Source organism: Carcharodon carcharias, chromosome 15 (genome assembly GCF_017639515.1).
Source record: "Carcharodon carcharias isolate sCarCar2 chromosome 15, sCarCar2.pri, whole genome shotgun sequence".
In the NCBI taxonomy this organism is placed as follows: domain Eukaryota; kingdom Metazoa; phylum Chordata; class Chondrichthyes; order Lamniformes; family Lamnidae; genus Carcharodon; species Carcharodon carcharias.
The window spans coordinates 12,084,218-12,102,169 of record NC_054481.1 but is presented as its reverse complement, the minus strand read 5'-3'; the positions used below and the strand labels follow the sequence as shown (position 1 = coordinate 12,102,169).

Here is a 17,952-nt window from a genome sequence, read left to right as displayed (position 1 = left end):
TTTCCTTCCCTAAAGGACATTAATGAACCAGATGGGTTTTTATAACAATCAACAATGGCTTCATAGTCATCAGTAGACTTTTAATTCCAGATATTTATTAGATTCAAATTCCATCTGTTATGGTGGGATTCAAACCCAGGTCCCCAGAGAATTACCCTGGCTCTCTAGATTACCAGTCCAGTGACAATACCAGTATGCCACCACCACCACCTCCCCTTGTGAGGATGTGAAAGACACTAGCTAGATAGAAATACAACTTGTTGAGTTTCCGCTTTTAAAAACGGGATGGGGTTGTTCTCCTTGGAACAGAGGAGGCTGAGGAGAGATTTGATAGAGGTGTATAAAATTGTGAGGGGCCTTGATAGAGTGGATGGGAAGGGTCTATTTACTTCAGCAGAGAGGTCAGTGACCAGGGGCCATAACTCTAAAGTGATTGGTAGAAGGGTTATAGGGGAGGTGAGGAAAATATTTTTCACCCAGAAGGCTGTAGGGGGTCTGGAACTCACTTGCTGAAAGAGTAGTAGAGGTAGAAACCCTCAACTCATTTAAATGTTCTCTGGATATGCACCTCAAGTGCAGTAACCTGCCGGGCTACAGACCAAATGCTGGAATGTGGGATTGGGCTGGGTGGCTGGTTTTTCTGCCAGTGCAGATACAATGGGCCAAGTGCCCTCTTTCTGTGCCATAAACTTTCTATGACCCTAAGTAGGAATGGAAGTTGACCATTTGGCCACTCCAGCCCGCTCCGCCATTCAATAAGATCATGGCTGATTTGATTGTGCCTTAATTCCGTTTTCCTGTCTGTATCCCCATACCCCTTGACTCCCTTGTCAAAAATCTGTCTAACTCAATCCTGAATATATTAAATGACCCAGCCTCCCATGCCCTCAGGGGTAGTGAATTCCAAAGATTACTGAGAAATGAAATTCCATCTCATCTCTGTCTGAAATGGGAGACTTCTTATTTCGGAACTGTGCCCCCTAGGGAGAATTGTTGCCCAATCCCCATTTCCACCACCCCTCCCTCTCCCTGCCCCAACTTGTTGGGGGTGATGGTGGTGTAGTGGTACTATTACTGGACTACTAATCCAGAGGTTCAGGCAGATAGCCTGGGGCCATAGGTTTGAATCCCACCATGCCTGCTGGTAGAACTTAAACTTTAATTGATTAAAATAAAAAAAGCTGGAGTTGAAAGCTAATCTTAGTATTGGTGACCATGACAATGATCATCGATTGTTGTAAAAACCCATCTGGTTCACTAATGTCCTTTAAGGAAGGGAATCTGCCATCCTTACTTAGTCTGGGCCACATGTAACTCCAGACCCACAGCAATGTGGTTGACTCTTGTCTGAAATGGCCTAGCAAGCCACTCAGTTCAAGGGCAATTAGGGATGGGCAACCAATAGATAAAAGCAAAATACTGCAGACGCTGGAAACTGGAAATAAAAGCAGAGAGTGCTGGAAAAACTCAGTAGGTCTGGTATCTGCGGAGAGAGAAACAGAGTGAAAGTTTGGAAAACAAAAACAGAATTACCTGGAAAAACTCAGCAGGTCTGGCAGCATCGGCGGAGAAGAAAAGAGTTGACGTTTCGAGTCCTCATCACCCTTCGACAGAACTCAAACAGAACAGTTCCGTCGAAGGATCATGAGGACTCGAAACGTCAACTCTTTCCTTCTCCGCCGATGCTGCCAGACCTGCTGAGTTTTTCCAGGTAATTCTGTTTTTGTTTTGGATTTCCAGCATCCGCAGTTTTTCGTTTTTTGTGAAAGTTTGGAGTCCGTCTGACTCTTCTTCAGAGCAACCCAATGCTGGCCTTGCCAGTGATGCCCACACCCCATTAAAAGAATATTTAAAAGTTGTAGCTTCCCCCATGAGGAGCATGAGTTATGTCAAATATTTAAAGTGAGAATTCCTATTGTCTCCTTGTGCATTCTCAAGGGTGTTTGGGGCTGATTTTACCTGTGGAATGAGGAATTGCTTCTCCTGAATCCAGGCTGACAGCTGGGATGGGCAGAACACCACCACCCCTCCTGCCTCCTGCCTCCAACCTCCAACCTCCAACAGGCGCACGCACCCCCCCAAATAGAGCAAGAGGCGGGCCTGGCAGGGTGTCAATCAAGGCAGGTCGCCGCGCAACCGTGGAAGGGGACCGAGGGACGGCCAATAGGAAAGTAAGGGGGCGGCGGGGCCGGCCAATGGGGCGAAGCGGTGGGCGGGTCCTGGGCAGCCACGCCTATCAATCACAGCTGGCGCTCGCAGGTAAATTGTCGAGAGGCGGAGGAGCAGGCAACAGGTGAGCTCGTCAGCTCTCTCTCACTTGACACATCGCTGGGCTACAAGCAGGGGAAAAAAAAAGCAGAGCTCTCTCTTTGGGGAAAAAAACACTCATCGCAGTGACTGTGGAGGATAAGGATTTATCGTAACACCTCCCTGTGAAACCCAACTTTCAGGGACAGCCAAGATGTTTAAAAAGAAATCCAAGAATATAACTCCCCCCAAAACCAAGTAAGTGCTGCCCTATTTATTTGGACGTGTGCATTTTAGTTATTGTTAACTGAATATTTTATGTTTTTAAAGCCCTTTTCCTGTCTGTCTGATTAGGAATTCAGTAAGTTTCTCCCCCCCCCCCCCCCCCCACTAAGTTTTAAAAATATCTTTAAATTGCCTGAGGCTTTCCTAATTTAAAAATGTTTTCAAAACACCCTTCAAATTCAACAGCAGAGGGTGTGGCCACAGAGGCAACTTTAAGAAGTCTGATTAAAGCAGGAATGAGCAACATGAAAGGCTGTGATGTTGAGATTTAATGACCATCAACATTGTCTTGACTTGCTTTAACCTCCAGTGCGAATGGATAAAGGATGTACCAAAGTATTTGCTTAAAAAGGATGAATACTGAGCTTATCCACTAATCCACTGTCCAGTTGGTGTATATGAAGTACCAGTTAGCAGACATACAGATGATCTTATTTGCTTATTTTGATTACTTATTTTGACCTTTATTAGTTATTACACAAAAAAATCTCTTGCATATCCTAATCAGTATTGCAGAATCCCAGTGTCTTCCTGCATTGAAATGGGTGGAGTTCAGTCCACTGGTCAACCCATAGCAAATGATTAATTCTCAACACATGCATTATCAATATAAAAACAAAAAAAACAAAAAAACTGCTGCGGATGCTGGAAATACAAAAACAGCATTACCTGGAAAAACTCAGCAGGTCTGGCAGCATCGGCGGAGAAGAAAAGAGTTGACGTTTCGAGTCCTCATGACCCTTCGACAGAACTTGAGTTCGAGTCCAAGAAAGAGTTGAAATACGATGTTTGATTATAGAATGAAGCCTATCCAGTGCTACACTGAAACCACTATCTCTGTGGCCAGTTCAGTGATCAGATTCCATGTCCCACCTTGTAAAAGTGAAGGGAATTCCCATTTCACACTGCAGATACTGGAATCAGCAAGGCCAGCTTGTTCAAAACCAATGAGCTGAAGACCCTGTGAATTCGGATACTGATGCTACTACTCCAAGTTGTTGAGGACCTCTATCCCTATTGGTGTGCTGATGTTTTGTTAAACAAAAACAGCTTCCTTACACGGTCCAGATAGATGACCTGGAAGAAAGCATGAAATATAAAATGTGCCCCAGGGTAGCAGTTGAAGTGCATATGTTGAATTACTTCATCTTTTAGCAAACGTTTGTGTTTTAAAGAAAGGGGGCAAAAATATAAGTGCTAGATATTTGATTGCACTGGAGAGGGTGCAGAGGAGATGCACCAGGATGTTGCCTGGGCTGGAGTATTTCAGCTATGAAGAGAGACTGGATAGGCTGGGGTTGTTTTTCTTAGAGCAGAGAAGGCTGAGAGGGGACCTGATAGAGATATACAAAATTATGAAGGTAGATAGGAAGAAACTTTTCCCCTTAGCAGAGGTGTCAATAACCAGGGGGCATAGATTTAAGGCAAGGGCAGGAGGTTTAGAGGGGATTTGAGGAAAGATATTTTTTCACCCAGAGGGTGGTTGGAATCTGGAACACACTGCCTGAGGGCGTGGTAGAGGCAGGAACCCTCACAACATTTAAGAAGTATTTAGATGAGCATTTGAAATGCCATAGCATACAGGGCTACGTGCCAAGTGCTGGAAAATTAGAATTGAAATAGGTGCTTGATAGCCAGCATGGACATGATGGGCCAAAGGGCCTGTTTCTGTGCTGTATAACTCTGACTCCATGACTATGAAACTTAAAACAAAATGCTGGAAAGGAATCTGTCTGTATCGGAAAGAAATTTTCAGTTTAGTGCTTTGGGTGGGACCTTACATTAGAACTGAAGTGAAGAATCTCATTTAAATGTTGCCAAAAACACTGTACAGTATTTCCGCCATGTTCTGTTTTTGTTTTGATATTTCATCATGAATTCTGCAGCTTTGAGGTTGAAACAGTGCAATATTTCACTGTTCAGAGCAGAAACTTTAGTTGCTTTGTGATCAAAAACAGCCCCTCTGTGGTTAAATGTGAAATATTGGTGGTGTCACTTGGGAATTAAACTATCATAAATGTGGGAGATTTTCTTGGCATCAAGTTAGAGCAATTAATAAATTCCTCGGTTAATCTAATAGGGGAATATATCACATAGTAAAAACCTGCCAAGATCTTGAGAAATGGTATTAGTGTTTGAATTTAAGTGCTTTGGGATGGAACTACATTTAAACTGCCCTTTTAATTGCAAGTTGTTGTTAACCAAAGGAAGAAAATGGAAAGCCAGCTAACAAGGATATATAATGGATAGATTGTGTCTAAGTGACTTACAGGACCTTCTACTGGTGATTATATATCTAATGGATGAAGCTGAGACAGTGGCTATTATCTGTTTAGATTTCAGGAATGTATTTGACATTGCGCCCCAAGGACTGGCTGATTCAAAAGATGATTGGTCACGGGATAGGTAATAACATATTAGCCCAAACTGATGCATGGGATAGTGATGGTTGGGACTAATTGACAATGTCAGATTGGACTCCCTGTTACTAGTGGTGTCCCATGACGTTGGGACTGCTATTTATTACTATTAGAAATGACAAGTTTAGTGACTCTAACTTTGTGGATGGCACCAAATTGGGTACAGTAGCCAGATGTTAACCAATGTGCCATAATACAGAGGAACCTAGATAGGCTTGGTAGCTGGGTAGAAAGACATAAGCAGATATAATTTTACACTTATCTGTGTTGAATTCAGAGGTTTGGCATGAAACATTAAAACATGGTGCAAACATTCCAGGGTTATGTTCTTGTAGTAACAGCAGGAAGGACAAGCTGGGGTTTTGTTTTGGATTGGTTGATAAAATCTTTGAATCAGTTTTTGCAGGTAGGCTGTGACTTATAAGTCAAAGAAGGTGATGTTGAAGTTACATCTGGCTTTGGTGAGACTGCCTTTGGAGCACAATGTTGATTTTTAGTTGTTATTGTAGAAACATTGTAGAGGGAGTTCTATGTAGTGATATGAGGATGATTCCTGAAATTAAGTATTGAGTTTTGAGATATCTTGGATCACTTGGACCTCACTCTCTGGAGAATAGAAGGAAGGGGAGATAATTGCTTGATGTCTTTTAAGATTTTCAAGTGTGTACAGAAATTAGTTCTTCAGTCAGGCACCAGAACTGAGGACTAAATGACAAAAGGGTGACTTGGAAATTTAGATAACATTTTCTTTAAGAAAAGGTTGATAGAACTGTGGAACAGATTACTTGTATGAATTAGACATATATCGCCATTCCTTCGTTGTCATGGGTCAAAATCCTGGCATTCCCTCCCCAACAGAATAGTTGGAGCAGCTTCACCATACAGAGAACAGCAGTTCAAGACACTGGCTCGACATCACAGTGTCAACAGCAACTATGGGTGGGCAATAAATGCTGGCCTTGCCAGTGATGCTAATACCCCAAGAAAAAACTTTGTAAAAAACAGGAGAGGCAGCATAGGAAATCATGACCCAATTTATAAAATGTCTGTCTGAATTTCTAATAGGAGAACGGATGCAGAGCTACTGACTCTAGATCATAGTAAGGAATCTTATGGGAGATTTGGATGGGTAAGGTAGATGCACCAATAGCATTCTACTGCTTGAACCATCAGTTACTGTGTATAATTTCTTATGATAAATTCTCACAAATTGAAATGTACAACAGTCCATTGCGACTTGACGCACAAACATCTATTAGCATGTTTCGGGGGACAGTAAATATATAGGTTCATAGTAGTTTTGATAATGCCAAAGTCACCTGATGGCAAGGCCAATGTGACTGGAAAAAGTTCTGTTATGATTCCATTGGATTTTCAACTGGTGTTTCAAGGAGGGGATGCTGTCCTTCTGGCAAAGCCAAAATCTAGGGGCCTTGCCCATTTCATGAAAATGGAGGCAGCACATGGGATACAAAGGCTGTAATGTATTAGAGAATGTTAGCAGGCGTCTCCAACTCTGCAGGTTGGACAACATTCTATCTCAGCACCTGAAGCATTGAAACTGATGCAAAACATTCCCTTTAAGCCAAGGCCTATTGCAATTAAAGAAAGTAATGTCACCATGCAAACTTCTGATCTGGTCTTTCCACTCCTGTTGTAGTAGGCATCACAACAGTGAGCCACACCCATTATTTGGATAGACGAAGTGCATTTTGCATGTGATTTCCTCAAACTTTAAGTGGCTGTGGTGAGACTTGACATTCTAACATCAGATTCAGAAGAAGCAGAGTGGAAAAGAAGTTTTCAAAGAAAAGAATGTCAGCATTGCAGTTGTTTATTTCCAGCAAATTAGTTCGAATGCGTGGTTAGTTAAATTCTAACAGCGTTTAAAGAATTTAGTGTTTATTATTATGTGCAATCCCTGACAGTCAAATTCCACCCTGTTTATCATTAATGACACAAGAAATGGGATCTTTGGCTGCTGGTCAGCTGGGCTGTTGCTCATGAAAGTTCACTGATACCAAGTGGTACGGAGTTGGTGAAGGATTTGGTGATATAACTATTTATAAGTTTAAAAATATGTCAAAGTTCACATTGTTTTACGCTGATGTTATCAGGACTTAGAATTTGCTGGGAAAATTCTGCCATTACAATAGTAATGAGACATCTAACTTATTTCTTTCTGCTAAACTCTGTTTTGAGTTGGGGGATGATTCTTTCTGAATAATCTTCAAAATTATTGCTTCCGTATAGCACCTTTCATGACCTCGGGACATCTAAAAGCACATTATGGTCAATGAAGTATTTTTGAAACATAGAAACATAGAGAATAGGAGCAGGAGTAGGTCATTCGGCCCTTCGAGCCTGCTCTGCTATTCGGTATGATCATGGCTGATCCTCTATCTCAACGCCATACTCCCGCTCTCTCTCCCCATACCCGTTGACACCTTTAGAGTCCAGAAATCTATCCATTTCCTTCTTAAATACATTCAGAGACTTGGCGTCCACAGCCTTTGAAGTCTTGTCATTGTTGTGATGTAGCAAAGGTAAAGTGTCTTTAGATATGGAGTTCACTGAATTCCAAACAATAATACTGACTGGATAATACTGACTGTTTACAGGAGAGGAGCTGATGGCTTACACTGGAGGAATGAGGTAGTCTTTTACTCTGTTTTTAAAAGGCTAAGCAATGGTAAGTATCTGCTCCTGAACTGAAGATTGATTGTGAAGGAAAACCTTTCCGATTCACTGGCACTGGGGGCTTTAGAGATTTCTAAAAATCAGAAAATTGGTTGAAGCAAATCATGTAGTGAACATGTGCTACAACTTGGAAACATAGCAGCACCTGTTAGAACCTGTTAATCAAGTAAAAAGGAATCGGTGCCAGAATCCACACAGCATCTAGTGGTGAAGAAGTAACATCACCACACCATTTACTTTTTCCAGCTTGAAAGCTCCATTGGGAATCATGAGGCTGGCAGTAACTCACTCTGGACTATTATCTCTCTGGAGTAGTGCAGTGTCGTATGGATAGGATCCACTTCGTAAAATCTGAACTATGGTCAATTATGGGCCCCCACAAAGACATACAGCCATTGATATTTACATATGGAATTAACAAAACTCTCCCTTCCAAATTATAGATACTTCTCAATAGTTTCTTTTTCACTTTAACTGCATCGATGGATTAAAAGTGTTCCTGATTTTTAGCAATGGGTTTGCATCCCAATTGACTGTGCACACTGTTTGGAACCACATTTCTGGAAAAGACACAGCGTGGTTACACAGCACCTTTAAATTCCAAAAGGCACCTTAAACAATTTATTTAAGTATTAATATTAAATGAACATTCGAATGAGAGCATACCAGTTATAGACGCCTTCCCTATTGTCCTAATTTAATTGCTTGCGGACCCTTCTTGTCCTTAGGCAGTCCCTTGAGATCGAGGATGGCTTGCTTCCACTCCAGTTCGATGGATTTATTAGCCATCTCAGAACCCAATGCGCAATCAGCAGGCTCTGCTACATGCAGGGCGAGTGGTGCTTCAGGGGCTGGGTAGATGGGTGATTTGGAGGTTTGTGTGCTCCCTCCAATGCCTCGACTTCGCCTCTGCATTTTCCCAGTGAAGTCTCTCATTGTGTTCGGTACCTTCCTGAAGAAGCTTCTTTTCTCCATTTTTGATTGGTCACAAGCCAGGTCTCCCATGAGTCGGTGGTATGTTTGACCTCTTCAGGAATGCTTTGAGGACACCCCTGAGGCGTTTCCGATGTCCTCTTGGGAGTTTGCTGTCATGACCGGTTCTGGGTAGAGCAGTCATTTTGGGAGTTTGGTGTCAGGCCCACAAGCGACATGTCCTGCCTGGCACAGCTGGTTTTGAGTGATCAGTGCCCTGAGGCTGGGCATGTTGGCTTGGGAGAGGATGCTGCTGTGGGACCACCTTTCTTGCCACTGAAATTGGAGGGCTTGCGAAGGCACCGCTGGTGGGACTTCTCCAGTGCTTTCAGCTGCCTGCTGTAGGCTGTCCAAATCTCTGAAGCACATAGGACCACAGGGATCACTGTTGCCCGGTAATCCATGATCTTAGTCTTGTGTTTGAGTTCCTGGTCCTTAAATACTCTCTCCTTCAGCCGGCTGTAGGCTGAGCTGGCACATTGGAGGCAATGGCGAATTTCTGGACCATTGAAACACGTTGGTTTTGTATGTGGTCAGAAACTGGAAGACAGTGCATTCATCAACAAAGATTTAAATGGTGCGACTAAACCCCTAAACTGCTATCACTGAGACTTATAGAAATATTCACTTCTCACAAGTAAAAAAAACACAGGTTGCATGAGTATTGGTTTTAGAGGTCACAAATCTATTGGGTTACCTTCCGACATATCTGCATAACAATCAATTTTAAAATAAAAATTCTTTAGCCACTGATTACAGCTAAATTAAGGCTTTTTTTATCAAAAGCTACAGCTTTTTTTTTAAGAGGCGAGCTGTCCTGAATTTAGACAAAGCTATAATGGCCCCCCTCTATGACCAGGAATCTGCATTACTGGTTGACACTTGTTGTTTGGAAGAAATGGGCTTCAAGAATTTTGCCTAAAAGTCTAGGTACTTCAAATAGTCGTTTGGTAGTACGGAACTTGAGTATTGCTGAAAAAAGACATGTCTAAGGTTTTTAGTCTTGCACTCATCAGGACACCTTCCAAGAATACCAATATAAGGGGAAAATAACAATTTGTGCTGTATGTGAAGAAACTGCTGGTTGGTTGGCAAGTGGCATTGCCATTCCCCATGGTCTAGGCACTTATTATGCGATCACTACAGAGCAAATACATTGAACTGGATAACCTAAAAGCAGCTTCAACTGTAATGATTCTGCTCGAACCTGCCTATAAGGGAGCCTACTATGAATGAATATCACCTGAACTTAGTTACAAATTTGTTGTAGACCTGTTTTATTGGCCTAGCCGCTTCTTGTCTACTTTTACATGCTCAATCTTTAACAGTGGAATCAATGCACCTAGGGATGGTGGTGCAGTGCTGTCACTGGACTAGTAACCCAGAGATCCAAGTTAATGCTCTGGGGTCATGGGTTCAAACCTCAACATGGTAGCCGATTAGAATTTAAAAGTTCAATTAATAAGTGTGAAATATGGAGCTAGTCTCAGTAATAGTGACTGAGATAACTATCATTAGATGTTGTAAATATAAAAAAAAAGGAGGCCATCTGGCTCACTAATGTCTTTTAGGGAAGGAATCTGTCCTCCTTCCCTGGTCTGGTCTACATGTGACTCCAGACCCACAACGTGGTCGACTCTTCATTGCCCTGAATTGGCCTTGCAATTCACTCGGTTCAAGGGCAATTAGGGATGGGCAACAAATTCTGGCCTTGCCAGTGACGCCCAAATCCCATGGAAGAGGAAAAAAAAAATCACACATTGTTCTCCTTCAGACACCTAGGCCCTAAGCTCCCAGAGTTCCCTCCCTAAACCTTTCTGTATCTCCACCCCTCCTTCTTTAAGATGCTGCTTAAAGCCTACATCATGGCCTGAATTTTCATCCAAAGAGTTGGCAGGGAACACATCCCAGCCAACTCCAAGCACTCCCCGCTGTCACAACCCGCTCGAGCGAGCCTCGGTTGGCACGAGGCGGGACTTCCGCCCCTCACTCGGCAGGAAGTCCCGCCTCGGAGAGCGGCCGGCCAGCCAATCAGGCGGGCCGGCAGCTCGCCGCTCTCTCTCTCTCTCTCTCTCTCTCTCTCTCCCCCCACCCCCCTCCCCCACCCCAGGCACAGCGCTGCAAGTGGCCGGAAGAGGCACTGCAGGGAGCTGCCTGGCACGCCGAGGCGGGAAGCGGAGGACCAGGTGTCAGGGCGGGAGGTGAGGGAAGGCCTGGGGTTGGCTGCCAGGAGGGCGATCGGGGTCACGGGGAGCAGATCGAGGCTGGGGTGGTGGTGGTGGTGGTGGTGGGGGCGGGGGGGGGAACGGAGGTGCAGAGGTCACCGTGCCTTTTGAAAGGGAGGACGTGCCCAGTCAGAAGGGGGGCTTCTGACGGCGGTGCCCCCCCCTCCCGGTTCCCGCCCGAGATCCCATTTACCCCACTGAGTGTCGTCGTCGTCGTCGTCGTCCCGCCAGCCTAAAAATTGAGACTAGGCGGGGAAAGGCCCTTCGTGGCCATTTAAGGGTCTTTTATAATTGGAGCAAGGGCAGGCTTCCTGTCCGAGGCCCCTGCCCCAGCGTAAAATCGCGACCAGGGCGGGGCGGGAATCCCGTCCGTGCAATTTCACGCGCGCCGCCCCCGCCTCAGAACCCGCTGGGGTGCAGGGCGGGGTGTAAAATTCTGGCCCATGTGTCCTAACGCCTTTTTTTTAAGGGACTCCGGTGTCAAATTTTATTTGATAATCACTCCTGTGAAATGCCCTTCAACGTAGTTCTAAAGGCGCTCTATAAATGCAGATTGCTGTTGTTTCCCAGCCTCAACGCTGACCCTGTTCAACAGAGGTTTTGTTGGCGTTTTTGGTAATGAACTGCAGTGAGCAACGCCAGAGAGAGAACTGAAGAGAGATGTGCAGCTCAGTGCAGATGGAGGGTATTGTAACTCTTGCGAGTACAAACACGTTTTCCATCTGTTCCTATTCAGACGAGATTACATTGTTTCGTAGTTTGCCACGGTGAGATTTGAACTCTTGATCTTGGGGTTACAAACCCAGTGCCATAACCACTTGGCTATTTAGGCCAAGCCTCAGTGTAGATGGAGCCACGTGGCCTTCTTTCTGCACCTTAACGATTCTGTGACTTCTCTGTACTTGTGCAACGGGCTGGTGTACCTCCTTCACACCCACACTTGGCTGCCCTCCCAGTTCTTGGAGCTTCGTGCATGACAGCTTCTAAAACCGAAATCACCCCCACCCCCCCGCACTCAGTCTCGGGAGTACAGGTGCAAGTGAGTTCCATCTGCAAGCTTCAGTTTTACAGGTCACCGTGGAGCCAGCGGGATAGGAAAGGCCAGACCAGTAAATGGATTACTTGTTTGCGACTGGCTAGACCCGTGAATGGATTACGTGTTTGCGACTGGCTAGACCCGTGAATGGATTACGTGTTTGCGACTGGCTAGACCCGTGAATGGATTACGTGTTTGCGACTGGCTAGACCCGTGAATGGATTACGTGTTTGCGACTGGCTAGACCCGTGAATGGATTACCTGTTTGCGACTGGCTAGACCCGTGAATGGATTACGTGTTTGCGACTGGCTAGACCCGTGAATGGATTACGTGTTTGCGACTGGCTAGACCCGTGAATGGATTACGTGTTTGCGACTGGCTAGACCCGTGAATGGATTACGTGTTTGTGATTGGCTAGACAAAAAAAAAAACAAGCATTAGTCTTAAGTCTTTTTACCTCTTTGGAAACTCGTGCCTTCTTTGCCTCCGATATCTATAGCAGTAGCGGACTTGTCAACTGCCACAGACTTTCATTAACTTCCAGGGACTTGAAGGCCCGCAATGGCCAGCAAGTTTTGAAGAGGCTGATTTCCTCACTCGAGGATTATCAATGCAAGTGTCTCTGTCGCAGGGTTGTACATCCCTGTGACATGTCGACGTTTTTGAAACCACATAGTTGAAGGCAGGTTACTTCTTTTGGGCACAACATTTCTGGGGAAGCTGTAATCTACCACGCTTATTCCCTGTAGCTGGGCTGTCTGAGGTTCAACCAAATCATAAACCTTTATCTTGTACTGTATCTTTTTTTATATCAATTCTGTAGTGGTTCATAGCCGTCCCAAAACCACAGTACATGAGGGAAAATAAAAAGTAATGCTAAGAAATGCCATTTTTTTTCAGAATGGATTTAGTCAGAACCTTCCAAACCTGCAACCGCTACCACCTAGCAGGACAAGGGTAGCAGATGCATGGAAACATCACCACCTGCATGTTCCCCTCCAAGCCATCCTGACTTGGAACTGTATCACGGTTCCTTCATTGTCACTGGGTCAAAAGCCTGGGCACTCCCTCCCTAACAGCAACGCAGGTCTACCTGTACCACAGGGACTGCAGCAGCTCAAGAAGGTGGCTCACCACCCCCTTCTCAAGGGTAATTAGGGATGGGCAATAAATATTCCATGAATGAAAATAAAAATTGCACAATTAGAGGTCGTCGACCTGAAATGTTAATTCTGTTTCTTTCCACAAGTGCTGAGTTTTTCAATTTCGTTCTTGGTTCAAATTTCCAACATCCACAGGCTTTTGCTTTTGTAATTTTTGTCCCTTGACAACCAAATAACAATGTTTGCAAAAAAATTCTCCAATCGTTGCTGGTTAAGGGGAACTTGAAGTATCCCTTGCTCCTGTTGTAACATCTTGTAGTAAACTATAATCTGATGATTTCATGTACCGAAGATTCAAATGCAGTGTATATAGTCCTTTTTATAGGGGAGGAGTCAGGCCTTTCAACTATGCCAGGAATGCACTGGGTGTGTCCACCGCACCATACTAAAACCAGAGTTGAAACCAGTCTAACTGCTGTATGTTGCTTAACTCTTTGAGAACTGGAATTTCAAGTATACCACAGGGAAAGAATCGCCAATGACTGCTCGACTGTGTGGTCAAAAATACCAGCACCTGTTAGATTGAAATAGCTGCATGCCTATAGTGAAAGCTGAGTGCAAGCCTTTGATTGTTTCAACAAGGTGAGGAGTGGAGTGAGAGTGTTAAGTTGATATAATCTTCTATACCTCTAATCATAAAGGCCTAAATCTCGCCCGTGTTTTAATTGAATCTCTGACACATGTCCGTAAATTTAATAATTGTGGCCATTTAAAAGTGAGCTGCACAGAGTCTTTAATTCCATCAAGTTATTAATTTAATAATACTTGGCTGGTTCCTGATCAATTCTGAATCTCTGCAGCAGCTTCAGAGGCTCCCAGTGCAATATAAGAAGTAATAAAAACAAAAAACTGCGGATGCTGGAAATCCAAAAACAGAAACAAAAATACCTGGGAAAACTCAGCAGGTCTGGCAGCATCGGCGGAGAAGAGTACAGTTGACGTTTCAAGTCCTCATGACCCTTCAACAGAACTCAAAGTTCAGAACTTTGAGTTCTGTTGAAGGGTCGTGAGGACTCGAAAGGTAAACTGTACTCTTCTCCGCCGATGCTGCCAGACCTGCTGAGTTTTTCCAGGTATTTTTGTTTCTGTGGCAATATAAGAAGTCCTGGCTTGAATAGGTCATGGTCAAAATGGTAACTGCCTTTTCCAATATTTTGTATCTATTTCACTGTCCACCCTCATGAATGTTGTCCTACAACCATCCTGGATCCAGGAGTCATGGAGCAAAAGCATAAATTTTATTTGTTTGTTTGATCGAATCTCCATTGATAGAAAGGTCAAGTTTATCATAAAAGGTGTTTTTGAATGTTTCAGTAGGGAGCCTGAGAAAGTTACTCATGAATATAGACCGCCCAAACCCTTGTGAACCACTCTCCTTATGTACCCATGTTCTTGTCACCACTACTAACCAGGACCCAAAGCATTTACAGAGACAGCTCCTGTGACCCATAACGATGGCACATCTCAAATGTTGGGTAAACGGAGACCCCAAGCTTTGTGCTATAGAGGCAGACAAATCACGTGGCATGGATGTCAGTTGTATTTGCCTCAAACCCATATGATTCATCAGATGAAAGTTTAGAAAATTCACATTGATTCAGGATCTCTGCTGAGTTAGCTTATCTTGGAGGGGACCAACTGGTGGCTCTGTTTAGCCTCAATGGCTGTGGGCTGACCCGGGGAGGAAAAATAATAGTATTAGTTCCCTCATCCAATTGTACTGCAGTGACCCAAGCTGGACAGTACTTATGAATGTTGACACTGGGGAAGATTAGGACTGGGTTTGGAATGGTCTCTATGATCACCAACACTCAATGATCAGGCTCCTGCAGGAAGAACAGAAACTTGGACAAGGTAATGATCGTCTACTGACACCGTATCGTAACAGTCAAGTGCATTCAGAAGAAAGGGAGGGTTGGGGAATGTGCGGGAGAAAATTGACGACAATAAAATCTCCAGTGTGTGTACACACAATAGATTAAGGTAGTGTATTAAAGGTCGATTTGGTCTTGTGTATGATAAATTTTATGTTCAAGTTATGGTGGAAGCTTTATGTTCCTCAAAAGATGGAAGAATTCATGAGCATTTCAAATATGTTTCTTATGTACCAATATCTGACCATGTACGCTGCAAGTAAGATTGTTTGAAGCAATTAAATCTAGTATTGGGAAGAGTCTTAAAAGCTTTTTAATTTTCAACAGGATTTTTCTTTTTGTCTATTTCTTTTCCCAACCAGGCCATCTAATTAGGTTTTCTGGAGGGTTAAGTTATCAAACACACTCATTAATATACAAAAGGAAGTTCTGTATTTATATAGTGCTTTTCATGACCTCAGGATGGTTTATAGCCAGTGAAGTACTTCCTGATGTGTAGTCACTGTGTTATACGTAAGAAACGCAGCAGCCAATTTGTGCACAGCAAACTCCCACAAACAGCAATGCAATAATGAGTGTAGTATAAGGGTCTGGCACATAAAGGCATGAGTATAGTACTGCCCTCAGTGAAGTAAGAGAACACACGACTTGCATCTAGGGTTCAGTGTAGTGTTGGACAGAGCTGTATATGGAAGCAAGCATGGAGATAGCTCCCAGCTTAAACCTTTACTGTACCTATGTATATTGTTTCTAGTAGCTAATAAGTACTTAGTACTGAACTGCCTACAATTATGAATGCCTTAAGACCTACTGAGCTATGCCCAACATCTTACAACAATGAGCAGAGGTAATCTTTAAGAGCCAATTGACTGGGTACCACCAGAGTTGTTTAAAAATAACTCTGGGTGGCGTGTGGGGGAGGGTTGGGGGGAGGCAGGATCGGTTCAAGAGAGATAAGTACAAATATCGGGGCCGATTTTAACTAACGTGACCATTGGAAAAACTGTTGAACCCGGGTGGAATGTTGTTTTAATATCCTGCCTGATATTCCCCTCCATTGAGCTCTGTGGAGAGTAATATTGGGTGGGGTTCTAGCCATTTCCTGCTCAGCAAGTTCAGTTAAAATTGCCCTCATCAAGTGTTATTAAGCACTATTTTTACCGTCTGTGACATCAGACAGCTTGGTGTGTGTGATCTCATCCTTTCAGAGCTCCTGTAAAAGATAACTCTTACACAATGAGGAGGCTTTCTCCTGTGTGCCTGGGCAGAATTCAAGCCCAGTTCCTAATGGTCAAAGGAGCCTCAGCTAATCTACTGTCCATTTCTTGAAAAAACTGAGTTTAAAACATATTTAGTCATGCAAATCTTTATAGCATCTTTAGCTCTGAAGAGTTGCCAAGTTCTCTGAGAGAAATATTTTCCTACAGTGGGTTAGATGACGAGTGCAATCTCCTAGCACAAAACAAACCTCCTGTCTTAGCTTAGATGTTCCACAATAGTTTCTAACATTTAACCTGTGAAGGTGGCACAGGGTGCTCCAGATGTAGCTGGAATGATTAAACCTCTACCAGGTTTCTTCATGAAAACAAGTGGCAGTTTAGTGTGTAAGCCATCAGAAATCAGGCAAAGGGCATTTAAAAAGGAGTCAATAATCAATTCCATTTCCACTCTGTGGGGAATATAATGTTGCTCTTTTTGCTGGTGCATGAAGCATCTGCCTAAATCAGGCTAGAGCCCCATATGAGAATGCGTATCGGGGTCCAATTGCGTCAGAAGAATTCCAATGGCAGTCTGAGCTGGACACCTGCTACAGCTGCCCTTCCCAGCAAAAACTGCTCTGAATAAGACAATGGAGGCCACAAAAGGTACATGTTAAACATTACTATGGGAGCAGGCAGGGGGGAGGCAGGAGGAGCACCTGTGCATGTAAGGAGAGCCTCAGCCTCTGCTGCCCTGAGTTCACGCCCACTTGAAACTTCCATTTACCACCCTCACCACCTTCCTTCTAGCCCCTGGGTTTCAGCTGGTGGGCAGAGATGGTGAAATATAAATGAGGCTCGGGAATTGAAATAAATTGAAATAGCCCAGGTCTCAAATTGTTGTTGCTACAGGGCGCTGCGCCCAGTTAAAACATATTTTAAAGTGTCAGATAGGAAGGATAGTAGTACATTTTAAATTGGGGGGGGTGGGGTAGATGGGGTGGGGGGGTCAATGAGATAGGGATTTAAATGTCCATGCACATAAATCAGTAAAAGTTAACTCATGGGTGCAAAAACCACTCTAAAAATCTAATGGGATGATAGCCTAGCTTAGAAAAATATTACTACAATTATGTAAAAGTATTGAGGAATTTGAAGAAATTATTAGGATTAGCTGCCATGGTTCACAAGATAGCAACACAGGCTTAAGGCCTACTCTTGTTTCTAGTGTTACAATCCTGTTAGAGACTGTTAACATTGAGAGAGAAATCTGAACACTCCATGATTAACCGACTGAATTGTACCATAAAATTTCATGTTTTCAAACAAAAAACAAATTTTACTGTACATATAAAGAAAATTAAACAAAGCAAGTGCCACTAACTTAACACTATAGTTTATACTATATACTGTGAACTCAACTTAACTTTGTACTTTCCTCCAAGAGTTCCCTCATGTGTTCCAAGAATCATGAATGTTCATTCTTTTCTTCTGGGACCAACTCAGTGTGCCACAGCCCTCCAGAATTTATTTTAATACTCCTCAGTATCCTAGCTTTCACCAAGGTAAAGACTTATGGGAATTATTCCATTAGCTTTTGGCTAAACAACCCTCCAATTTTCCTTTACTCGTCACTGGACTCCTCAGCTCCTTATCTTGGCTGCTGGCAGGTGTGCAACTGCCTTCTCACAGCCTTCCAAACTAACTCTGCTAACTGCTTTTTGCCACAAGGTTCTATGAGGACCACTGTAAACATCTTCCTCTAGCTCCAAACTAGGCAAATCTTCCAGCTTTCCCCCTCATGAATTCCAAACTGAGCTTGAGCCCCCA

The 17,952-nt window shown here is 43.6% G+C and overlaps 1 protein-coding gene across 1 annotated transcript in view; it reads left to right on the top strand.

Annotated features, from left to right (window-relative positions):
- Positions 1–2,281: 2,281 nt before the first annotated feature.
- Positions 2,282–17,952, top strand: part of ppl (periplakin) — a 68,488-nt gene continuing 52,817 nt past the window's right edge. Inside the window, exon 1 of the mRNA XM_041206243.1 lies at positions 2,282–2,505. Within this exon, the coding sequence (XP_041062177.1) occupies positions 2,462–2,505 (44 nt within the window). The 5' untranslated portion in view covers positions 2,282–2,461. The remainder of the gene's footprint in view (positions 2,506–17,952) is intronic.